The following is a 27,260-nucleotide window of genomic DNA, read 5'->3' on the forward strand; positions in this document are numbered from 1 at the left end:
GCTATGCCCACCAATTCTCTTTAAAAAAAAAAAAAATTATTTATTTATTTGACAGAGAGAGGGACACAGCGAGAGAGGGAACACAAGCAGGGGGAGTGGGAGAGGGAGAAGCAGGCTCCCGGCCAAGCAGGGAGCCCGATGTGGGGCTCGATCCCAGGACCCCGGGACCATGACCCGAGCCGAAGGCAGATGCCTAACGACTGAGCCACTCAGGTGCCCCCCAATTCTCTTGATTTATAAAACTGTGATTTCATTTAAAAAGCAACAAGCTCAGGGTAGGCGGACTCTTCCCCTAACCCCAGGTATAAACCATGCCTGCACTGAGCCAACCATTTCTTTTTAATAATGATTGCTTTAAATGTGGGAAAGAAGGAAGCCTGGGTGGCTCAGTTGGTTGGGCAACTGCCTTCAGATTGGGTTGTGATCCCAGGTTCCTGGGATCGAGCCCCGCATCGGGCTCCCTGCTCCACAGGAGGCCTGCTTCTCCCTCTCCCTCTGCAGCTTCCCCTGCTTATGCTCACTCTCTATGTCAAATCAATAAATAAATCTTTAAAAATTAATTAATTAATGTGGGAAAGATTTTGCTCCTTGACAAAAAGAAAGGTAGAAAGATGGTATTCCTATTATTCTTGCCTTGAACATGGCTGTATAAAGTTACAATGCTTGTAGCCTGAGCAATCATCTACTGACCATGGAGTGAGTACACTCAGGATGAAAAGCCAACATGCCAAGAAGAAAGAATGGCAGAGAGGAAGGAATGGAAAAAGCCTGAGTCCTGGATTGTTATTACTGAGCCACTTTACCAGCATTACAATGACCTACTTCTTGACATAACTGAATTATTTTATTGCTTAAGCTACTATTACTCAAGTTGTCTATTACTTGATGCCAAAAGTCCTGATTCTACACATAAGGAATTTTCATTATAAAATTTATCATAAAATTAAAGAAATAAGTTCTATTTTCCTTCTTAAAATTATACACAATGAATAAATAATAAAAGTTTTCTTTTAATTTAGAATTATCAAAACTAACACTTTTAGGGGCGCCTGAGTGGCTCAGTTGTTAAGCGTCTGCCTTCGGCTCAGGTCATGGTCCCAGGGTCCTGGGATCGAGCCCTGCATCGGGCTCCCTGCTCAGCAGGAAGCCTGCTTCTCCCTCTCCCACTCCTCCTGCTTGTGTTCCTGCTCTCGCTGTGTCTCTCTCTGTCAAATAAATAAATAAAATCTTTAAAAAAAACAAAAAAACTAACACTTTTAAAGTTAACATGACCAATCCTGATATCATATTTTAAACAACTATGTCACTTGGAAAGAGTTTTGACTAATTACACTATAGCTTACTCTAGGTAAAAAGAGAAAGACTTCACTCTTGGAAAACTGAAGTAAAAAATAAGAAATCACACCGTTCAAACATGAATCTGAAACAGATTAGTTTCTCTTAGAATTGTCAGGTGTACATTTTTGGCTTTTCTAGTCTATCCACTAATAAAGAGAAAATTTCTGACATTTATGATACTAAATCATATTTCTTAGATTTCTTACAAACTTTGTGAGGTACTGCACAATCGACTAATGATAAATCATACTTCTTTATACCTTATGTCTCTGTTTCTGAGATGTGGTTCTTTCATTCAGGATTCTTATGCTACACACTGCCTAATAAAGATTTCAACATTATAAAATTTACCACCATGATTACTTTAGACATTTCATGATATATAAGGCTCACATACCACAATTAAAACTGAATCACATAATTATATCTGAGGTATACATTCCTGGTTTTTAACAAAGAAAAAGAATGAAAATGTATACATGTAATCAACTCTTTTTTTTTTTTTTTTTTAAAGATTTTATTTATTTATTTGACAGAGAGAGACACAGCAAGAGAGGGAACACAAGCAGGGGGAGTGGGAGAGGGAGAAGCAGGCTTCCCGCCGAGCAGGGAGCCCGATGCGGGGCTCGATCCCAGGACCCTGGGATCATGACCTGAGCCGAAGGCAGACGCTTAACGACTGAGCCACCCAGGCGCCCTACATGTAATCAACTCTTGATTATCTGGGCCAAAGTAGGAGACAATTGGTACAAAAAACTGAAAAATGAGATATAAGTATTAGAATAACCCACCCTCCATACTGAATTGAGATTATATTCTCACTCCTGGAATCAATGTTTTATCCAATAACAGTAAGCCGAATGCTGTAATTTATCACTTTTCTGTAATCTTTCAATACTAAATACCACAATTACTTTTGTATCAAAATCTTTGTTGAGAAGTACTTACCATAGAATAGCCAAAAATACAATTATCTTTTCCATGTAATTTTTCAGAAGGAATAAAAAAGAATTACAAAACTCAAAAGCAATGAGCTGGTTTCTCTCAGCAAATATTACCTGATTCTATCAATCAAGCAAGAGAAAAACACATTAAGAATGTACTAGTAATTGGAACAATAATACTCATTGGTTAAATCATTGTATGAGGATATGAAAGATGCTCAAAATAGTACAATAAAGAATAGTGCCAAATATTTATCTGGTCTCTATTTTAAATGCTCTCTGACTAGGGTACAGCCTACCAACCTATTAATAGGGAGTTTAATATGAAGTTTGTGCATGAAACTCTCTCATAAATGAATTATATAAAAGCAGTGACAAAAAACAAAGAATCCTAAAATGTTTATGGAACCACAAAAGACCCCAAATAGCCAAAGCAATTTTGAGAAAGGACAAGGCTGGAGGTATCACACACCCTGATTTCAAGCTATCAAAGCTATAATAACCAAAACAGTATGGTACTAGCATGAAACAGACACAAAGATCAATGGAACAGAATAGAGAGCCCAGAAATAAACCTATGGACATAAGGTCAATTAATCTATGACAAAGGATGTAAGAATATACAATGGGGAAATGACAATCTCTTCAATAAATGGTGTTGGGAAAACTGGACAGCTACATGCAAAAGAATGAAACTGGACCACTATCCTACACCATACACAAAAATAAATTCAAAATGTGTTAAGAACTTGAATATAAGACCTGAAACCACAAAACTACTAGAAGAAAACATAAGCAGTAAGCTCTTTGACATCGGTCTTAGCACTGTATTTTTGGACCAATCCCCTAAGGCAAGGACAACAAAAGCTAAAATAAACAAACAGGATTACATCAAACTAAAAAGCTTTTGTACGATGAAGGAAATCAACAACAAAACAAAAAGGCAACCAACTGAATGGGAGAAGATATTTGCAAATCATATATCCAGTAAGGGGTTATATCCAAAATATATAAAGAACTTACACAACTTATATCAAAAAACAAACAACCAAATTAAAGAATGGGCAGAGGACTTAAATAGCCATTTTTCCAAAAAAGACATACAGATGACCAACAGGCACATGAAAAGATGCTCAACATCACTAAGAATCAGAAAGATGCAAATCAAAACCACAATGAGATAACATCTCATCACACTGGTCAGATTGGCTAATATCAAAAAGATAAGAAACAAGTGTTGGTAAGGACATGGAGAAAAGGGAATCCATGAACTGCTGGGAAATAACTTGGTGCAGCCACTATGGAAAACAGCAAGAAGTTTCCTCAAAAAATTAAAAATAGAACTAGCATAAAATCCAGCAATTCTACTTCTAGGTATTTATCCAAAGAAAATGGAAACACCAATTCGAGAGATATATGCATCCCTATGTTCACTGTAGCATTATTTACAATAGCCAAGATACGGAACCAACCTAAGTATCCATTGCTAGATAAATGGATAAAGAAGATATGGTATATAAGTAACTCTTGAACAATACAGAGGTTAGGGGCCTCGACCTGACACAGTTGAAAATCCATATATAACTTCTGACTCCCCAAAACTTAATTATTAATAGCCGGTTGACTGGAAGCCTTACCAGTAACATAAACAGTTGATTAACACATATTTTGTATGTTTTATGTATCATATACTGTATTCTCCCAATAAAGTAAGTTAGAGAAAAGAAAATGCTATTAAAATCATAAGGAAGGGAAAATACATTGATAGTACTGTACTATATTTATTTTAAAAATCCGCATATAAGTGGACCTTTGTAGTTCATTCAAACCTGTGTTGTTCAAGGGTCAACTAAATAGGGGCGCCTGGCTGCCTAGTCGGTAGAGCATCCAACTCTTGGTCTCAGGGTTGTGAGTTCAAGCCCCATGTTGGGTGTAAAGATCACTTAAATAAATAAAACTTAAAAAAAAAAAAGGGTCAACTGAATATATGCAGTGGAATATTACTCAGCCACAAAAAAAGAACAAATTCTTGCCATCTGCAACAACATGGATGGACCCAGAGGGTATTATGCTGAGTGAAATAAGTCAGACAGAGAAAGACAAATACTGTGTGATTTCACTTATATATGGAATCTAGATAACAAATGAACAAAACAAAACAAATACAGATTCATATAAACAGGAAACAAACTGTTGGTTATCAGAGTGGGAAGGGGTTGTGGGGTGGACAAAATAAGTGAAGGGGATTAAGACGTACAAACTATTTATAAAATAAGTAAATCATGGGGATATAATCCACAGCACAGGGAATATAGTCAATAATGTTATAAGTTTGTATGGTGACAGATGGTGACTAGACTTATCATGGGGATCATTTCATAAAGTATAAAAATATTAAATCACTATGATGTACACCTGAAACTAACAGGATTTTTTATGTCAATTATATTTCAATTTAAAAATAATAATAAATGTATTTTAACTTTGAAAAAAAAAGGTATCATATAATTTCCTCACATAAAATCCCATGAAATGGTTCTTTTGGATTCTAATGACTTGAATAATTTATCAACATACAGAAAAAAAAAAAAAGCAGTGACTAAAGCAATCAACAGAACAATGCAAACAGTTTGTGTAGCCAGTCTCTCATAAAAGAATCTATTAGGCATCCAATAAGTCAATAAATAAAGTCATCAATTGTTACCAGAATATGTTTGATAAAAATGACTAAGGCACAAATTTCTGTAAAGATATAACCACACCTAACATTTCCTGAAAGCTCATTTTGTTGCAGACACTGGTGCTTTACATATATCACTTTATTCAATCCTCATAATAATCCAGTGAAATATGTACTCTATCATTTCCACTCTACAAGTGATAAAACCATGGCAGAGAAAGTTAAATAATTTCACCAAAGCTCACACAGCTAGTAAATAGTAGAGACAGGATCTGAACTCAGGCAATCCAACTTGAGCACCAACATTCCTTACCACTAAGCTACTGCTCGTTCATATCTCTTTCACTCCTAATAAAGAAACTCTGCAAAACCACCAGGAAAAATACTGTTAGCCCAGGATGGTTCTTCAGTTTATGTCCAGAGGAGCCTATAAGGTATATAGTGTTCTATCCTCAAAGTTCTTAGCATATTCCAGCTGCTGAGTACATGGGTAACTTTCAGGAGTATAAAATTTCAAAGATGAGCCTATAATATGCAAGGTAATACAAGAAAATGAGGATGATGAAGATGAATAGCATACTTTCCTTTTAAATTATCTTAAATAATCTGTATTAACTATGATAAACAATAAAATCAAGTTAAAATGATCCATACCATTGTTTGACTGGTAAATTAAAAGTAATTTCTTGCCAGTGTCTCTGAGCTTCATAATCACCAAACATAGGGGGTTTTCCAGCACCTAGATGAAAGGTAAAAAGAGCCAGACAACAATATACTTTAATGTATCAATGATATTTATTTCCTTATGAAATTTTTCTAAATTATAGAAAGGCAGTGTCGGTTAAAGAACAGAGACATTACCGAAACAGCAGAGATGAGGTGTGAATCCTAGCACTGCTAGTACACTGAGTGACTGTGTGACCTTGGACAAATTACTTAACCTCCCTAAACTTCGGCACATTAAAAACAGGATATACCCAGGGGCGCCTAGGTGTCTCAGTTGGTTAAGCATCTGCCTTTGGCTCAGGTCATGATCCCAGGGTGCTGGGATCAAGCCCACATCCGCTCCTTGCTCAGAAGGGAGCCTGCTTCTCCCCTGCCTGCCGCTCCCCCTGCTTGTGCTGGCTCTCTCCCTCTCTCTCTGTATCAAATAAATAAAATCTTTTAAAAAGAAATACAAGCTATTGTTAACATTAATTAGTTAATAATACTAATTATAAAATATTCAAGTTTATTTTTACTTCATGAGAAAGACTATCAATTATACTGTCCAGTAAGTATCTAAAACAATAATAATAATGAGTATCTATATTTTACAAGGGGCTTTTGCAAACTAAATATAAATAACTGAAGGTCAAGTATAGAACCAAAACCAGACTATATGTGACAAAGACATTTGTTAGGTCAGGCTTTGCTGACTGTCAAATGACTGATATAAAGACTGTCGGTTTACAGCTTTTTTTTTTTATTTCAAAATTGCTAATAGGGATAATGAATCTTTAATAACTAACAACTGATAGCACCTACTATGTGCCAGATACAGCACTGAAATAAGTATTATTATTATCCCCAATGTACAGCTGAAAAAACAGAGGCAATTCACCCAGGCATCAAGTAGCAGAGTCTGGATTTGAACTCAGGCAAACTGGCTCCATAATCCATGCTTTTAACTCCTACTTTATATTGGTCACAGCTTGGTTAAGTAGGTTATTAACCTTAAGTCATGTTAAATGACATAAAGGTAATTCCATTTAATAAATAGTAAACATCCACTATTTAACCAGCAGGTAACTACAAAATTGTGAGAAGCCCAGACATGTGCAGTACAGTCACAGGTTTTTAAATCAGCAACTGAAAATCACATACAGTCAAATATACTCAATAATCCATTAGTTATTAATTAATGCCACATTGGAGAATGATATATTAACACTGATTCAAATCCAACCCAGATTTTCTCCAGTTTTGGAACACTACATTAAGTAGGGCTTTTTGCATGTAATGACTACATTATACCAATATTCTTTAATGGCTAGCATCTTCACCCAAGGAGATATCCCCACTGTTGAGATAATCATGGGAAAAGCAGATTAACATCTTCAAAGCAAAAAAGAGAGTGACTATCACAAGCAATTACCACAGTACACAGACACATGTATACACACACACATATACATACATACACACACACCTGTCCCTCTCTCAAAAAATACCGTCTTTTTCATTTTTGTATTCTCAGATGTACTGGCAAACTGGTAGATTCTCAGTGAATGATGCTGAAGAAAGAACACTGATACAATCAGTGTGATATAGCAAGGATTTTAAGTTCAAAAGATTTGAAATTTTGAGTCCATGATTTTCCACTTACCATATGTGCAACATTAAGCAATTTGTGATGGCAGACCAAATTATGCTGACTATTCTAATACAATGCCCATTTATTGGTTCTTGCCCAAAACATCTTTAAGTCATTGACAGAGACTTTAAAATTCTAAGCCTCTGTTCATGCTGCTTACTCCCTGTTTATACATCCCTTCCATTAATTCATATCCAATCTTTAGGAATCACCTCAAATTCCAAATTCTCCATGAAACCTTCCTTATAAATTAAAAACACATTGTTCGCTGATTTTTTTTTTATTTATTTGAGAGAGAGAGGGAGAGCACAAGCAGGGAGAGGGGGCAAAGGGAGAGGAAGAAGCAGGCTCCCCACAGACCACAAAGCCCAGGACACTGTGATCATGATCTGAGCCAAAATCAGATGCTTAATTGACTGAGTCACCCAGGAGCCTCCATTGTTCACTGATTATTTACTTCTCATAATACTTATATTTTCAGTATCACCTATTTTGTCACATGACTATACTATTTCCTAACTGCTACCCAAGTAAGAATTTTAGTTCCTATGAACAAGAGAATATGATTTTCCAGAGTTCAAAGGACACTTTGGTATATACATACTTTCATTAAAAACTTATTTAATTAACTGAACAGGAGAGGGAGAATAACGTTTTTTTTTTTTTTGAAGTTAAAATACCCCAGTGAATTGCAACTTTTGCATGTGCATTTTATAGGATAGGAATGTGTGTTTTGGGACACCTGGGTGGCTCAGTCGGTTAAGTGTCTGCCTTTGGCTCAGGTCATGATCTCAGGGTTGTGGGATCAAGCCCCGCATCGCATCGCATCGCATCGCATCGCATCGCATCACATCACATCACATCACATCGCGCACTCTGCTCAGTGGGGAGCCTGCTTCTCCCTCTGCCTGCAACTTCCCCTGTTTGTGCTCTCTCTCGCTGACAAATAAATAAATAAAATCTTTAAAAAAAAAAAAAAGAATGTGTGTTTCTACTTTAAGGAATATAACCATTGTCTATGGCTTCTTTTGTGGGGGGGGAGGAGTTGATTTCTATTTTTTGTTTTGTTTTTGTTTAGTTCCACTGGGATAATAAAAGTCAGAGAGGATCTTAGGTAATTTTCTACACCTGAAAAAATCCAACTATCTAGATTTTCTGAAATTGCTCTAGACGTGTGGTCAATGTGGAAGAATTTATTACCATTCTCTAACAAATAGAAGAATGGATAATGACTCTCTTTAGGGTTGAGAAACAAGTTTCTATCCAGAGTCTGACCTACTTCAATAAATCCAGCTGACACTGGCTATGAAATTAGTACTTAAGTTTTTAAAACTGCTAAAGTGCCCTTAAAGCAACCCAGAAGGACAACCCAACTGTACCTGTGGGAGATTCACCTGGGAAGGACAAAAAGGATTCCTTCCACAGTGATTAATTCTACAAATTCATTTACATAAAATTCATAATTACATAAAGAAAACACACTAATGTATATTCATGGAGTTTCAATTTTGTCTTGTTCTCAGGGAAATGGGCTTAAGCAGCACTTAGATATTCATTTTATCAATTGTTGTTCAACTATTCAGAATTATGCTATAATTTAAAAAACAAGTAGTTTCTTTGATAACAATACATTCTAACTGCCTTTACATTTAAATTTTAAACATTCTAAGAGAATTTGGCTAAAATTTTCCAGAACAAAATCCCCCTTTTATATGTTCTTGGTGAGTAAGAAGAAACATTATAAACAGCAATGGGTAACTTGAGAGAAACTAACCAATAAAATAAACATTTCTTCTTCTTTTTTTTTAAGATTTACTTATTTGAGAGAAAGAGAGACACAGGGAGAGTGCACGAGTGAGGGGAGAGGGAAAGGGAGAGTCTTCAAGCCGACTCGCCACTGAGTGTGGAGCATGATCCCAGGACCCTGAGATCAAACCTAGAGTCAGATGCCTAACTGAGCCACCCAGGTGCCCCAAAACTAACTAATTAAATAGAACACAGTCATACTTTAACAATGATTGATATGTTGCCAAAAAAAAAAAAAAAAAAGATTCTCTATGGCTTATCCCTCCTAAACAGCCAATAAAACTTTGGGGGGAAAAGAGTATTAGAATAAAATAACTTTCCTTGGTTCAAGTATTACTATTTGCTCAACAACTATAGAGAAACCGTGAATCTCTACAAGACATAAGAAACAATCAATACTAAAATCAGAATTTGTTTCCTCCCTGGGGTTCCTGGTTGGCTCAGTTGGTAAAGCATGAGACTCAATCTCAGGGCCATGAGTTCAAGCTCCATGATGGGTGAAGAGATTACTAAAACATGAATACCCCCCCAAAAAAAGAATTTATTTCCTCCCCAAAGCTTGTTTAAAAGTAAAAAGCAGGGGTGCCTGCATGGCTCAGTCCGTTAAGAGTGGTTCAGCATCTGCCTTTGGCTCAGGTCCTGATCCCAACATCCTGGGATCAACCAGGGGCTTCCGTGCTCAGCGGGGAGTCTGCTTCTCCCTCGCCCAGCTCCTGCGAGCACATGCCCGCGCGCTCACTCGCGCTCTCTCTCTCTCCTCCCCTCTCAAATAAATAAATCTTTTTTTAAATTAAGTAAATAAATGCACAAACAATGAATCATGGAACACTATATCTAAAACTAATGATGTAATGTACGGGGATTAACATAACAATAAAAAAATTTAAAAAAAATTAAGTAAATAAATAAACATAACAAGCAATATTTATTCAATATTTTTAGGTCTGTAAAAATCAATTACATACGCAGCATTTTAGTTAGGGGTATAATGTAAATATGTAAGGGGTACACATTTTAGAAAAATTTAAATTACAATACACATTAAGTAGTTTGCCTATACAATATACGCATTTCCAAAGGAAAAATAATGGATTAATACTGAGCAAGCTAGCCTGAGCTTCCTCACTTGAGTGCTTCCTAATTACAATCTTAAAACAAGATAAATGAAAAGCAAATTAAAATAAGCATGTTAAAAAGAAATTATAACAAAAAAGGTATTTTAATTAAGATAAAATCTCAGAATCACAGATGTCATACTTAATTCTTTAATTCTGCCAGCCTCCTATGATATAGAAGTTCTTTACAAGTGCTAAAAATGTTGTATTTTTTATGATGGGGTTAAGAACTGACAGAATCACAATTTTTCTTAGTGCTTAGCACTTTATTCTTCTCACACGAAAAATGACAAAAACATATAATAACCACCTATAAAAGATTTCTACAAATATTCTACTACTGTATAATAACAATACTTTTCCTATACAATAATCCAAAAGTAATCCTGTTATGTTGACTTTCTTATAGGACAATTTAAGAGTAAAGTTTAAAATAAGCAGGAGTCCTATTTTCCAGATAAAGTAAGTAACTGAGTAAACTCAGACTTTAGGAGAGAAATGTTAGAGTAAATAATGTATGTAAGCCACAGGATAGAAAAGTATTATATATGCTTGTAGTCCTCTATTCAGTTCCCATTAAGCATTTGATTACATATGCCAGTAATACTGAAATAGTGTGATTCCTTAAATTATGTTATTCTACTCTATACCTTTAGTTCTTTTCTACTTCACCTCAACATGAAAAGTTCAAAGAAAATAATGTATCTGTCAAAATTAGAAGACTAAAGGAAAATTTTAAGAACAACATAATGATCAGTTATAAAATAATGCTGAAGGAAGAAAAAGAGATGACCATCCAATAGACCAGTTATAGGATGAAAGCAAAGGTAACATAAATTACATATTTTACATAACAACTTTTGACGGGGCTTTTTTTCTGACCTCCTTACCCCATTCCTGCTACCAAACTAACTCCCTCCTTCCATTCAAACTTCTAAGAGTCGCTATGCCCTCTTGTTAACTCCCATTTAGTCCTCAATTCATTATAGTCTGATAATTAAGAGGCTCACAATGGCCTCCTTAGAGATCTTTTGTCTATTCTTAATTTTCACCCTACTTGACAGTCTAGAACTTGACACTGTAGGCCAGTCCTTATTTCTTAAATTTCTCTAATTTCCTGGCTTCCAGGCTCTAATCCTCCCTCCTCATGGTTTCTTCTGAGCCTCCTTTAATCATTCCCCTTCTCTGTGAAAGTGATCAGTGGTTAAATCTGTTTTCTTCTTGCAATATAAATGCCCCCAATCCTGTGGCTTTAACCATCATCTGTATCAACATTTTCTAAAGATCAGAGTAACATGTGGAGGTTTTAAAAATACAGATGAGGGGCACCTGGGTGGCTCAGTTGGTTAAGCATCTGCCTTCGACTCAGGTCATGATCCTGGAGTCCTGGGATTGAGCCCAGCATCAGGCTCCCTGCTCAGCAGAGAGTCTGCTTCTCCCTCTGCCCTTCACCCCGCTTGTGCTCTCTCTCTCTCGCTCTCTCAAATAAATAAATAAAATCTTTTAAAAAATTAAAAAAAAATACAGGTGAGACCAGTTTCCAGCAACATGGCAGACTTAGGTCAGAAAAACACCTCCAGGGTGCCTGGGTGGCTCAGTCATTAAGCGTCTGCCTTCGGCTCGGGTCATGATCCCAGGGTCCTGGGATCGAGTCCCACATCGAGCTCCCTGTTCGGCAGGAAGCCTGCTTCTCTCTCTCCCACTCCCCCGGCTTGTGTTCCTGCTCTCGCTATCTCTCTCTCTCTCTCAAATAAATAAATAAATAAAAATCTTTAAAATAAAAAAAAGAAAGAAAAACACCTCCAATGGGGGGGGGGGGGGCGGGTAATGGCTGAATTAGCGTCAAAACAAGAGAATTCCTTAGGAGCCAGAAATAACAAAAGAAGTTTAAGATCCAGACAAGTAAGCATTAGTCCTGAGGGTATCCAATGACCTTTTGTGACCTATGGCCTGGCTACCGAAGTTCTACGAAATAGAGGTATAGCCTAGAACTTGAACAGGTAAAAACTTCAGTGACAGAGAACCATTTACTAGGATATAAAATAACAATGCCTTTGGGGAAATGGGGAAGATAATATTTATCTCTGCCTTGGCTCCTGGTAGTACAGGAAAAAAAGAAGTCTCCTGAAAATTCCTAACATTATCCTGCATTCACCCAGTGTGGGGCCTGAATTCACACCAAGAATTACAGCTGAAGAGGGGCGCCTGGGTGGCTCAGTCGTCGGGCGTCTGCCTTCGGCTCAGGTCATGGTCCCGGGGTCCTAGGATCAAGCCCCCGCATAGGGCTCCCTGCTCGGCGGGAGGCCTGCTTCTCCCTCTCCCACTCCCCCTGCCTGTGTTCCCTCTCTCGCTGTCTCTCTCTCTGTTTCAAAAAATAAACAAAATCTTTTAAAAAAATTTTTTTAAATAAAAAATAAAGAATTACAGCCAAAGAAACCTTAAGATGAGAATTTAGTTTGACTTTAATAGTGCCCAAAGTGCCTAGCAGGAGGCAACCTAAATCCTCTGGAGAAATACACAGTAAACTTGGGCCTCAAAAAATTCTCACAGATAAAAGTTCCAAGTAACTTGAGCTCACAATTTTAAAAAATCGCTAAACCCACAAACAAAATACCATGAGCTAGAGTCCATAGAACCAACAAACCAGGAAATCAAACTGCAGGTATTAGTATTTTCTGAGAGGGAATATAAAATAAGTATGGCTAATATGTTTAAAGATATAAAAGAAGACACTGAGAATATGTTGAAGGAACAAGAGACAATCAGAAATGATGAAGATGATTTGAAAAGGAAACAGAACTTTTGGAAATAAAAAAGTACAGTAATTAAAATTGTAAAAACTCAATCGCTAGTTAAAAAACAGATTAAACACAACTAAAAAGAAAAGTAATGACAAGGAAGATAGATCTGATGATTATAAAAAAAAAGCAGTATGAAGAAACTATGAGACAGAATATAGGAGATTTTGAGACATAGAGGATAGGATGAAAGGACCCAATATACCTATAATCAGAGTTGCACAAGGAAAACAGAAATGAGGGAGATGAAATACTTGAAGAGAGAACTGAAAATATAAACTCAAAGAGATGAAGAGATTATTGTCTGTTTTATTTTCTGCTATATCACCTGCCTTTGGCATGAGTACCCTACACATATGTGGTGAATTAATAAAAGACCAAAGATCTAACATATATCTAACCAGAGTTTTACAAAGAGGAAACAGAATGAGAAGAGACAGTAGCTGAGCAGTTTCAAGAACAGACAGAAGGTTACCATTCATTAGACTCAGAAATCCCAGAATATCCTGAGGATAAATTTTTTAATACTCACACTTCGATACATCATAGTGAAATTGCAGCAAGAGAGAAAAGACAAATTACCTACAAAGAAATAACAACTGAAATGACAGCTGATGGTCTGAACATAGCAACAGAAACTAAAAGACAATGAAATGAGATTTTCAAAATATTAAGAGAAAATAATTGTCAACACAGAATTCCAAACCCAGTAAAATGTTAGGACCTAGAGCAAACTAAAGGCATTTTCAGATAAAAACTAAGCCACCAACAGGCTCTAACTAAAAAAAAAAAAAACCTCCCGGAGGGTGCCCATTTGACTCTGTCGATAGAGCATATAACTCTTGATCTCAGGGTTCTGAGTGCAAGCCCCACACTGGGAACTGAGCCTACTTAAAAAAATTGTTTTCTAATTAAAAAAAAAAAAATTTAAAAACCTCCCAAAGATTTGGAGCACTCAGTCAGCTGAGTGTCCAAATCTTGATCTCGGCTCAGGTCTTGATCTCATGGTCATGAGTTCAAGCCCCACACTGGGCTCAGTGCTGGGCATGGAGACTACTTAAAAAACAAAAACAAAAACATTATGCTAAGCAAAATAAGTCAATCAGAGAAAGACAATTATCATATGATCTCACTGATATGTGGAATTTAAGAAACAAGGCAGAGGATCATAGGGAAAGAGAGGAAAAAATGAAACAAGATGAAACCAGAGAGGGAGACAAACCGTAAGAGACACTCTTAATCTTAGGAAACAAACTGAGGGTTGATGGAGGGGAGGGGGGGAGGGGGATGGGGTGGCTGGGTGATGGACATTGGGGAGGGTATGTGTTGTAATGAGCACTGGGTATTATATAAGACTGATGAATCACAGACATGTACCCCTGAAACAAATAATCCATTATATGTTAATTACTTGAATTTAAATTTTAAAAAAATTTAATTAATAACAAAAACAAACAAAAAAACCTCCCAAAGATGTACTTCAGGAAGAAAGAAAATTATCTCAAAAGAAGATGCAATATGTAAAAAGGAAGGTTAAGCACAGAAAATGATAAACATGAGGGTAAACCTAAGTAAATATTAATTTATAAAACAGTGATTAATCTTAGGCAATAATAACATTCTAATAGCGGGGGTGAGATTTGTAACTAGAGTTAAAGCATCTCATGGCCCTTGCATTGTTCAGAAAGAGAACAGAAATATTAATTTTAGACTTTGTTAAGTTAAATAGGTATATGAAAAAATCTCCACACCATGCCCTGAAAGAACAAAATAAAGCATAACTTCCAAACCATCAGGAGAAAGTGGAATTAGGGTGGGGAACTGGTTAGTCAGGTCTAAGTCACAGGGATTCAGAGGTAAAGAGTAAAAGGATAGAAAAAGATATATCAAGCAAAAATTAACTTAAAGAAAACTAGTGAAGCTTTATTAATTTTAGAGGAAATGGACTTTAAGATAATAGAATTACTGTAAATAAACAGGGACACAACAGTAATGTCATGAAATTCAAGTCACAAGGAAAAAAACTCTGCATCACCTAATAATATAGATACAAAGTATACAAACAAAAATTGACAAAACTACAAAGAGAAATTGCAGCTCTCTCAACTGGTAGTTTAATTGGGCAAAAATAAGTAAGGATATAAAAAACTAACATCAAAACAATAATACTGAGTTAATGGATACATGCAGAATATTAAGCTGGAGAACATGTATTTTTCAGGCACACATAGAACATTTATAAAACCTGATCATATAGTATGCCAAGTCTCAATACATTTCAAAGAATATGTACCATAAGAAAGATTCTCTTTCTACCGTGCAATTAAATTTTAAAAATGTCAAAAAATCATTTTTAAAGCCTAAATATTTTAAAAATTTTAAATATGCTTCTGAATAATTCAAGAGGCAAAGCATAATCACAACAGAACACAGAGGGGCACCTGGGTGGCTCAGTTGGTTAAGTGTCTGCCTTCAGCTCAGGTCATGATCCTGGGTCCTGGGACTGAGCCTCGCATTGGGCACCTTGCTCAGCAGGGAGTTTGCTTCTCCCTCTCCCTCTGCCCCTCCCCTCTGCTCATGCTCTCACTTGCTCACTTTCTCTCTCTCTCAAATGAATAAATAAAAAATCTTAAAAAAAAAAAGAGGTCCCAGTGTGATAATGATTGCCAATTCCCCCCAAATTACTCAAAGGTATAGAATAATGTAATTTCAATCAAAATCCCAACAGGGTTTTTCTTAGGACTTTGACAATCTGATTTTTTTTTTTTTTTACTTTGGAGTAAAACAAGATTTCATTGTTGACAAGGTTACTTCTGAGTTGCAGAAATTCTTCTGGTTTTTCCCCGTACTCCCCCATTCAATCTTGACTGCCATAATAAGACAGATGATTTTTTTTTTAAGGCATATATGTGGGTACCTGGATGGCTCAGTCAATTAAGCATCTGCCTTCAGCTCCGGTCATGATCCCATGGTCCCGGGATTAAGGTCCACATCGAGGCCCCCTGCTCAGTGGGGAGTCTGCTTCTCCCTTCCACCCTCCCACTCATGCTGTCTCTCACACACGCGCTCTCTGTCTGAAATAAATTAAAATCTTTAAATAAATAAATAAATAAATAATGGCATATATGTGTGTATTAGGTGTATTAGCTTTCTATTGCTACGTGACAATTTACAAATTTAGCAGCTTAAAACATCTCACAATTCTGTAGGTCAGAAGTCTGAATGGGTTTAACTTGATTCTTTGCTCAGGGTCTCACAAGGCCAAAATAAGAAGGCAACCAATCTGAACTCTTAACTGGAGGCCCGGGGAAGGAATCCACTTCCAAGCTCATTCAGGCTATTGGCACAATTCAATGCCTTGCTGCCACAGCCTGAGGTCCCATTTCCTTGCTGACTGTCAGCTGGGAGCTACTCTCCGTCTGCAGCCAGCCGGAGGCCACTTGTGTTCCTCCAGACATGGCCCTTCCATTGTCAAACCAGCAACAACCTTAGGCCCTTATGTTTTGAATCTCTCAGGAGTCCCTTTCTGCTGCCAGCTAAAAAAGTTCTCTGCTTCTAAGGGCTCCTGTGATTGCACTGAGCAACCCTGGATAATCCAACACAATCTCCCTATTTTAAAGTCAACTGTGCCATAGAACCTAACAATCACTCTTGAGTGAGATATTGTTTTCACAGTTCTGGGGAATAGGGCAGGACATCTTTGGGGAGCCATTTTATAAATTCTGCCTACTGCAATATGAATGAGCAAAGCCCACAATACCTAAAACATCCCTGAAGTGGAAATATCAGGTAGGAGAATTTGCCTCACAATATATCAAGCCTTATTATAAAATTATAATAGTAAGACACAGCAGTAGTGGACCAATTGATCAGAATGAACAATCAGAAACAGACCCATGCATATACGAAAACCTGAGATAGAGCTGATAATGCAGATTAGCAGGGAAAAATACACTATTCAATAAATGAATTGAAACTGATTACCCAGGTGAAAAAAATTTAAAATAAATCCTTATCTCACATGTTATATATAAAATTCAATTTTAAGAAGGACTTCAGTAAGAGAGACAAATCTTAAAACTTTTAGAAGAAAATCTTAGGAAAATACCTTTGTGACTTGGAGTAGGGAAGAATTTCCTAAAGATACAAAAAGCACAAATCATAAAGGAAAATGATTAATAAATTTCACTATTTTATCCTGTTCATCAAGACACCTTAAGATGTGGGGCTCCTGGCTAGCTCAGTCGAAAAGCATGTGACTCTTGATCTCAGGGTCTCAAGTTCAAGCCGCACATTGGGTATAGAGATTACATACATACATACATACATACATACATAAACAAACTTAAAAAAAAAGACATCTTAAGATGTGAAAAGATAATCCATAAACTGGGAGAAGATATTTACAATTGTACAAAGGTTAGCTTCCAGAATATGGAACACTTGAGAAAAAACCCCAAAATACATAATATATAAGAAAAAAAATCAAATAGAAATATAGAAATGACATAGCAAATATCCTAGAAAAGGAAATATAAATGGCCAGTAAAGATGAAAATATGCTTAAGCTTTCAATAATGAAGTAAATTCAAATTAAAACCACAACAAAACACCATTTCACATACCCCAGAGTGGCAAAAGTTTTCAACACTACCAAAAGTTGTGAAGTATGTGGGGTAACAGGGACCCTCCCCCTTGGGAACTGCCTCAATACTAAAAAAGCTTAGAATGGATGACTGAAATAAAATTTGCTCTAGGAATTGGCACTAATGTTTTCTGGTTCATTTCCTGCAGTTTCTTTTTAAGATCTCAGGTTGAGCATGAGCTTAGAGAGAAACTGAAATAGGACCTGCCTACTTCGGTTTTAGCCACGTAAAAAGGATTCCTGCAGTTGGCCCAGCCTCGTTCATCACAGAGCTGCACTGAAGTATGAAGCCAGGGCCTACCCTGTTGTTCTCTGTGACCAGATGAAGATGGATTTACGTGTTCTTGCGCCCCAGGCAAATTCCATGTCTCAAAATTCACCCTTCTTTATATGACTAAAATGCACCCAAACCTTACCATACCCAAAATGGAATTCATTCATTACCTTCCCCACTGAATCTGCTCTGTTTTCAAGTCTCAGTATCTCTGAACTAGAAACCAGACTCACTGTCAAACTCTTCCTTATTTATCCCCATATACAATTCGTCGTTACATTTTGTTGATTTTTACTCAATGTCGCTCTCAAACTTAGTCACTTAGACAAGCCTCATCATCCCTTGCCTAGACCACTGCAACCAGCTTTATGCAACAACACTTCAAATAAGCATCATAAATTGAAGTAAGGCTATGGCACATATATGCTGTCAGTGTGGTCTTGCTACCACCAGCCTCTCCTTGTTCTAATCCAAACTCCACGCTGCCTCCGTATTTGTCTTCTTAAACAATATACCTGATCATGTAAAGTCCCTGCTTAAAAACCTCCACTGGCCAAAAGATAAAACCCTCACACGTTACTTTGGCTCACAATCTGGCCCAGTTTATTCCTACTTCATCATCTACTGCTCCACCTTAACCATGCACCCTGTATTCCAGTCACATTTACAGCCTCAACATACCACAAAGAACTCTTGGCCTTTGTTCATGCTATTTCCCGTCACTGGAATACTCTCCTCTCCTCCTTATCTGCCTAGTAAATCCTCCCCACACTCCTTTCAGAACAAACATGTTATCGTTAATGTGATACTCTAAGCCTTTCTTGTCTGAACTACAAGTCTTTTGTGTTCCCAGTCTTCTTGGTTTATATCACACTATATTTTAAAGTAATACATATTTACAAGTCTGACCTACCCACCTGACTTGGAACATCTCTAGGGAAGTGAAAGGGTGATTCAGGAACCCAATTACAATGTGGGGATGGGGGATTCCCCTCATGTCCAACAAGCAATTCTCAGACACAAACTCCATATCCTACAATTCAACTCAATTCTGACACTATCTGCCCAGAGATACCATCAGATTCCACAGGTTATGGGTTCAATACTAAAAGACCGCCCCCTCCCTCCACGGCAGAGGCCAGTCACAAGCCCAGATTCTGACCAACTAGGTTATCAACTGGAGTAGGGAAGAATTTCTTAAAGATACAAAAAGCACAAATCATAAAGGAAAATGATTAATAAATTTCACTATTTTATCCTGTTCATCAAGACACCTTAAGATGTGGGGCTCCTGGCTAGCTCAGTCGAAAAGCATGCGGCTCTTGATCTCAGGGTCTCAAGTTCAAGCCACACATTGGGTACGACCCCCTCCAACTCTGGATGCCAATCTCAAGTCTAGACTGCAACCTGCACTTCTGACCGACTGGCTATAGATCCGATGTTCCCACAACCTCCTCCTTTGGTCCTTTGCTAGAGCAGCTCTCAGAACTCAGGTAAACATTTACTTACTAGATTGGTAAAAGGATGTAACTCAGAACAGCCAGATGGAAGAGATGTATAGGGCAACGTGTGGGGAAAGGGCACTAAGCTTCCATTCCTTCTGAATCTCCATGTGTTCACCAACCCCATCCTACTTTTGGGTTTTTATGAAGGCTTTATTACAAAAGCATACTTGATTAAAACATTGGCCACTGGTGATTGATTCAACCTCCAGCCCTCTCTCCCCTCCCTGGAAATCAGAAGGTAGGACTGAAAGCTCCAACCCTCAAATGATGCAGTTTGGTTTTCCTGGCAACCAGTCCCCAACCTTACGTGGGTCCAAAGGCCAGCATTACCATAACAAAAGACAACTTTATCACTTTCACTTAGAAAATCCCAAGGGTTCTTAGGGGCTGTGCCAGAAGGAGGACAAAGACCAAATATATATTTCTTACAAATCACAATATGATAGGAAGATACCATTTATTATTCTTGGTCATCCTGAAAGCCAGACTGAAGGACTTGATCACCAGTAAGATATTTTTGCTGCACAGCAGACACTCAATAAACATTTTGGGGTTAAATGATCTGATGTAAGGATCAAACAAGATAATAGTTGTGAACCATTAATATGCTGATTATACTCCTACACTACTAGAAAAGAAAATACGTTGGGCATCTGGTTGGCTCAGTCGGTTAAGCGGCTGCCTTCGGCTCAGGTCATGATCCCAGGGTCATGGGATCCAGCCCTGCTCAGCAGACAGCCTGCTTCTCTCTCTCCCTCTGCTGCTCCCCACCTCCCCCACTCATTCTCTCTCTCTCTTTCTCTGCTCTCTCTCCCTAATAAGTGAATAAAATCTTTAAAAAGAAAAGTAGGGCACCTGGGTGGCTCAGTTGGTTAAGTGTCTGCCTTCGGCTCAGGTGGTGATCTCAGGGTCCTGGGATATAGCCACGCATGGGGCTCCCTGCTTAGCAGGGAGCCTGCTTCTCCCTCTCCTCCCCACTTGTGCTTTCTCGCTATCTCTCTCTCTCTCTCTCATATAAATAAATAAAATCTTGGGGTGCCTGGGTGGCTCAGTCGGTTAAGCATCTGCCTTCAGTCAGGTCACGATCCTGGGTTCCTGGGATTGAGCCCCGTGTTGGGCTCCCTGCTCAGCAGGAAGTCTGCTTCTCTATCCCCCTGCCCCCCGCCCCTCCACCCTGCTCGCCCCTCCACCCTCCTCGTGCTGTCTCTCTCTCTCGCTCACTCTTTCTCTCAAATAAAATCTTTAAAAATAAATAAATAAATGCTTTAAAAAAAAAAGAAAATACAGTTCATACATATTATCTCAGGTAATCCGCACAACCCTGTTAAAATACATATTAATATTCCCACTTTGTAGAAGAGGTATCTTTGTAAAAGGTTCATGGAGATTAAGTAACTACTCTAAGATCCACCAGCTAACAAGGGAAAAAAACTAAGATTTGAACCCAAGTCTACTACTGCATCCAAGTGATTTTACTTCCTCACTATTTCTCAAATTCATTTATCCATCTTTTAGCTGGCTTAGTTTGACTTCTTTCTCAGAAGCCACAGAGTAGTGTCCTAAAAGCACTGATTTTGGAATAAAATACAACTGTATTTGAATCCCAGGTGTCATTTATCAGTTGTCTCATTTTCCATTTGTAAATTAGAGACAATACCTATCTTCAGTAGTCATGGTAAGTAAAAGAAAAGGCTCAGTGTCTAGTATATGATAAATACTTAAAAGGTAGCTCATACTTCTATTATTATGATTCTCTTTACCTCCAACCTGCTTCCGACAATCCTTTTTCATTACAATGAAAGTTATTTTTCTAAAACACAAGTAATTTGCCAAGCGAATTGTATACCTAAATCTCGAGCTGCTCCCTCCCCATCTTTTTATTCCTTCTTTTTATGCTACAACAATACTGACTACTTAAAACCATGCTCTCATTCTACCATGTTTTTGTCCATGTTCCCCATTTCATTTGTCTCGCAAATTCCAACTCATCCTACAAACCTTGAACTCAAACATCATCTTCTCTGAAAAGTTTTCTCTAATGCAACCTGGTCATTCACTTCTCTATGTTACCTTTGTACTTTACAAATACTTCTAGTCATAATAATCACATTGTCCTATGACCACTTACCTACTAAAATGTGGACCCTTTCAGTACTGGATATTCATGTATTTTAACACCTAGCACATTACCTGGAACATGCGCAGTGCTAAATAAATACTCCCAGGGTGAAATCTAATCCTATCCCCTGTCCAGGACCGCGTACCATCAATTCTCCCTCCCTTTCTCTCACATCATTCCCAGTCTTAGTCTCCACTGGTCTCTTCCCTTCAGTCTAGTAACATGGTTTCTCTACCCTAAACAAACAAACAAAAGCCTCTTTTGATTCCACTCCCACCTTGAGGTAATACCTCAGTTCTTTCTTCCATGAGTAATTATTTCTCAACTTGTCATCTTCCCCATTAGAATACATTTTTGTTTTCTCATGTCATAAACTATGCTTCTATTTAGCTCTTACACATATTTTTTTTTTAAAGATTTTATTTATTTGACAGAGAGAGAGACAGCTAGAGAGGGAACACAAGCAGGGGGAGTGGGAGAGGGAGAAGCAGGCTCCCGGCTGAGCAGGGAGCCCGATGCTGGGCTCCATCCCAGGACCCCGATATCATGACCTGAGCCGAAGGCAGACGCTCAACGACTGAGCCACCCAGGCGCCCCTACACATATTATTTTTACTAGAATTCAATGTTTAAGTGTATTTTCTTAACTATACCAATAAAGCCTCAAATTCTTCTCTGTCCCAGTCAGATATCTATAAATTATTACAAAAAGGAGGAGGAGGAAGAGCGGAAGGGGGAGGAAACTATTCAAAGGAATATTTACCCATCTTTTAAACAGTAAAGATGTGTTACCTGAGTAAGAATTAAGAGAAACTGTCCACCGTACTGTTAGTCCTAATAGGACCACAATTGCCATCAAGTACCATTTCTCCATATTTTTTCTTCAATTCTAAGGAGAGAAAAAAACAGGACCAGTGCCAGAATACTCTTAACATGTAGTCAGTCACTTCTTCATCAGAGAAAGGTTATCAATTCTTTGGGATTAGGAGTTTGAGAGAATTTTAAGTGATGCTTCGTTTCCAGTTAAATATTGACTTTTATGTCTATGAAGAAGTAGCCTGGAGAGAAAAAAAAAAAAAAGAAGACCGAGAGTTAGCTGAGCACAGTATAACAAAGAACCCATTAAACCAACCAGGAAGGGGCGCCTGGGTGGCTCAGTCGTTAAGCGTCTGCCTTCGCCTCAGGTCATGATCCCAGTGTCCTGGGATCGAGCCCCACATCGGGCTCTCTGCTCCGCGGGAAGCCTGCTTCTCCCTCTCCCATTCCCCCTGCTTGTGTTCCCTCTCTCGCTGTGTCTCTCTGTCAAATAAATAAATAAATTCTTTAAAAAAAAAAAAAAAAAAAACAACCAGGAAGATGGAGAATTGGGGGTGTTGAAAAGGAGGAAAAGTGGGTAGTTTTACGTTCTTTATTCCCTAGTCCTCAGTTGGGAAATATACCTCAAAAGGTAGCTCTCCCTATTAAATGGGACTCAATATATCTAAAGTTGTGGTAAGGATCTTTCTTACAAGGGAACAATCCTGAATGAAGAAAAACAACAGACATATATAGATAGTAGAAGAGTCAATTCCATCTAAAGCATGTTTATCTACACATAAAAGTAATACTACAAAAGTTAACAAAGAGATGATTTATCTTTGGTACAGAGAGAAAGAGGAATTTTACCTTTCTATTTAGTTTAAGAAAGTCTTCCACTAAAGTAATTTATGTAGTTTACTTTTTACTTCTTTTCTTCCAAAATATACTTTCACTAACTACACCATCTTTCCATCTTAGAGAATGAACCTTTACAAGAATCAAGTAATAACCCCAATTCTTTTTTTTTTTTTTTAAAGACTTTATTTATCTGACACAGAGAGAGAGCACAAGCAGGGGCAGCGGCAGGCAGAGGGAGAGGGAAAAGCAGGCTCCCCGCTGAGCAGGGAGCCCCAGGCAGGGCTCAATCCCAAGACCCTGGGATCATGACCTGACCCGGAAGATAGACGTTTAACCGACTGAACCACCCAGGCACCCCAATAACCCCAATTCTTAAAAGAAAAAAGCAGTAAGATGCAATTAACCATTTACATGTTTCATTTTTTTCAGTTTTTTCCTTGAGGTGGAATGGTTTAAAAGTAAAAAAGCTTTGAGAAATTATGGGCCATTTTAACCACAGGATATACTTTATTTTTTTTTTTTAAGATTTTATTTATTTGTCAGAGAGAGACACAGCAAGAGGGAACACAAGCAAGGGGAGCAGGAGGGGGAGAAGCAGGTTCCCTGCAGAGCAGGGAACCCAATGCGGGGCTTGATCCCAGGACCCCAAGATCATGACCTGAGCCGAAGGCAGACGCCTAACAACTGAGCCACCCAGGCACCCCCACAGGATATACTTTAAAAATAACCAGAAAAATACAATAAGTCAACTGAATAAACTAGGGGAAAATTGGTACATTCCACGTACTGGGTAAAAAAAAATTTTTAAGAATGTAATTAAACATATTAGTTTTATTTTTTATTAAGTTTATTTTAATTCCAGTATAGTTAACAAACAGTATTGTATCAGTTTCAAGTATACAACATAGTGACAAAAATTATTCTCTTATTTAAATATAGCAAGGGTCAGGGCGCCTGGGTGGCTCAGTTGGTTAAGCATCTACCTTCGGCTTGGGTCTGTGGTCTGGGGGTCCTGGGATCTAGCCCCTTGTCAGGCTCCCTGCGGAGCTTCTCCCTCTCCCTCTGCCTCTCTTTCTCTATCTCTCATGAATAAATGAATAAAATCTTTAAAAAACAAAACAAAAATAAATAAATAAATATAGCAAGAGTCAACTCTAGAACTAATGAAGTCTAGCATCTCAATTAGGGAGAATGACTCAAAGCAGTAAATAAGGCTATGTAAACATATTATTCACATTTGGATTATATAAATGCTGTTTCCTCCCTGCTACCACATCCATTTTTTATCATTTTACTATTCACTAGAACTTCTATCACAGAGGCAAGGTAAGAGGAAAAATTAAAATTCAATCACTTTGGCACACCTGGGTGGCTCTGTTGTTAAGCCTCTGCCTTCGGCTCAGGTCATGATCCCAGGGTCATGGGATGGAGTCCCGCATGGGCTCCTTGCTCAGGGGGGAGCCTGCTTCTCCCTCTGTCTGACACTCCCCCTGCTTGTGCACTCAATCTCTCTCTCTCAGACATAAATAAAATCTTAAAAAAAAAAAAGAATAGGCTAGACGCTAGACACCAAAGAATACATATTATATGGTTCCATTTATGAAAGGCTCATAAATAGACAAAACTAATCTATGGTTAGATATCAATAAAAGAGAAAAGAGAGGATGGTGATTGGGAGAGGTCTCCAGGGAGGTCTTTCTGAGAAGAAGGTGAGAACATTCTGTATTTTTGTTGGTGGTGGTGTTGTTTTGTTGTTTTGAGGGAGGGAGTGTGGGAGGGGCAGAGGAAGAGGGAGAGAGAGCAAGAATCTTAAGCAGGCTCCAGGCCCAGTAAGGAACCCCACGTTAGGCTTGAACTCACCACCCTGAGATCATGACCTGATCAAGAGTCCCTGGCTTAACTAACTGGGCCATCCAGGTGCCCCAAATGTTGTTTCTTGATTTGAGTGGTGGTTAAAAGATGCGTTTACTTTACAATAAATCAGCAAGTTACAACTTATGATTGCTGTATTTTCTTGCACATGTTATATTCCAATAAAAAAGCATAAAAGGAAATTTAATTTTTTAAAAAAGAAAATTACATTTGACAACTACAGTGTAAGTTCTGTGCAAGCAAGGATCCTCCTGTCTTAGCCCCTGGCTCTGTTCCCTGCACTTAGAACAATGTTGCAAAAAGCAGGTACTCATAAAATATTTGCTGAATGGAGATCTTCCTGCGTACGAAGAGGGGAAGTACCTAATTTTACTGAGTCCTCTGTGGTCAAAGATATTATGAGACTTAACGGATCTCTTCTTGAACAGTAGCAAGGGTGCTTTATTACTTTTTCCATCTGCAAAGCACAGTAACTTTCTAACCCATCCACACGACACGAAGTCTTTACGCAGGTGGCAGATAAGTTTTCCGTCCTACTTTGCCCTAAGATTAGTAGATTTCGATCAAAAGCAAAAATAAAACAAACAAAACCTCAGCGACATTTCGATCAAAAACAAAAATAAAACAAAACCTCAGCGCTTCACTTCCAGGGCTGAATTTGTTCTTAGTCTGAGAGGTCCTTCCTCCAAGGTGGACACAACACCCAGGGAGTGCGGCTATCCGCGAGGAGCACGTCTGGCAAAAGGGACCGTCCTAACGTTTCTCCTCCCTTTCTCCAGCGGGCCAGACCCTCAAGACCGCAGGAACAAGGGCGTCAAAGGAGCCAAGGCTGCTGCCAAGCCAAGGGGTCCCACCACCATCAGCACGCCCCGTCACCCGACCCCCAAGCGAGACAGCAGGCTGACCCGGGGAGGCCTCGCCAGCCGCCCCTCTGAGAGGAGCGGGACCTGGAGCGGGGCTGCTACCTGCGCGCGGGATCGCTGCGCGTCGCAAGTCCCCCTCCCCTCCGCACCCTGGCCCCGCAGCCCAGACGTCCCAAGATCCCGGCCTCTTACCCCACCGCCCGCCGAACGTTACGAGTCGCGCCCACAGCTATCCCAAGAAGGCGCCTGCGCGCTCGCCCGTGGGGCGGAGCTCTTCTCTCCGCCTTCCGCTTCTGCGTGCGCGCGCGCGCCGAGCGCGGGAGCGAGCCCGTCGAACGTGAGGGGAGGGTCCGGGAAAAGGCGCGGAGAGGAGGTGGCAGGCTTAGGAGGCGGGGCAGCGGCGGCAGGAACGCGAGAGGCCTCTCACCCCGGGTTAGGCTTGGGGCAGGTGGAAAGCCCCTTGCTCTTCTTTCCCGGGATGATGGCCAAGTCCTGAACGGCTGCTTAGTCCACGGATTCCTGTCAGGGGCGGGTCCTGGCTCCCTTCACAGAGTGGAGAGCCCTTGGCTAATCCTCACCACCGGGCAGCGGGTCTTCCTCTGTGCCTGTGCCCTCAAGGAGCCAGAAAGCCACCTGCTTCACTTTCTTCAAGCCACGTGCCTGCGAAGAAGAATGTATTAAGGCTGGTAAGTCACTTCGTGTAAGAAACATTAAACGTCCAACCATTTTTGAGCCTGTGGGTTATACAAAAGAACAGCCCTGCCCTCAAGTAGCCACTATACCTTTCCGGTCAGGCAGCTTGGATCACCTATTCCCAAACTTGCCCAAAATAACTACCTTGCCTCCTTTGTTCAGTGAATGCACACATTCCTCTCTGCTGAATCCTATCATTCTCTATAAGCCAACCCCTCTGATTTATAATACACAAATACCGGCAAATATTTGACTATGGCTGTATACTAAGTGGGTCTGCACAACTCTCTGGATCTATTTTTCTTCATCTGTGAAATGAGTGATAGGTCTATATAAACTTCCACATCTAAAACTTTATTCTATATTTAAAAGACTCGAGGGGCGCCTGGGTGGCTCAGTTGGTTATGCGTCTGCCTTCGTCTCAGGTCATGATCCCAGGGTCCTGGGGTGGAACCCCACCTGGGGCTTCCTGCTCAATAGGGAGTCTGATTCTCCCTCTACCCTCTGCTCGTGCTCTCTCTTGCTATCTCTCTTTCAAATAAATAAAATCCTTAAAAAAAAAGAAAACAAATAAAAGTAAAAGACTGTCAGTACTAG

General features: G+C 38.9%; 1 protein-coding gene across 3 annotated transcripts in view; it reads right to left on the reverse strand.

Annotated features, from left to right (window-relative positions):
• Positions 1 to 26,248, reverse strand: part of ALG6 (ALG6 alpha-1,3-glucosyltransferase) — a 67,356-nt gene extending 41,108 nt beyond the window's left edge. For 2 of the 3 annotated variants that reach the window (XM_078073018.1, XM_036091360.2), the window contains exons 1-3: positions 26,163 to 26,248; positions 22,372 to 22,637; positions 5,617 to 5,701 (exon numbers count right to left, since the gene is read on the reverse strand). In XM_078073018.1, the coding sequence (XP_077929144.1) occupies positions 5,617 to 5,701; positions 22,372 to 22,453 (167 nt within the window). In that variant the 5' untranslated portion in view covers positions 22,454 to 22,637; positions 26,163 to 26,248. Of the gene's footprint in view, positions 1 to 5,616; positions 5,702 to 22,371; positions 22,638 to 25,470; positions 25,581 to 26,162 lie in introns of those variants that run through there. The other variant, XM_036091361.2, reaches the window with a different exon arrangement.
• Positions 26,249 to 27,260: the final 1,012 nt, after the last annotated feature.

The sequence above is a fragment of the Halichoerus grypus genome, chromosome 5 (genome assembly GCF_964656455.1).
Source record: "Halichoerus grypus chromosome 5, mHalGry1.hap1.1, whole genome shotgun sequence".
In the NCBI taxonomy this organism is placed as follows: Eukaryota; Metazoa; Chordata; class Mammalia; order Carnivora; family Phocidae; genus Halichoerus; species Halichoerus grypus.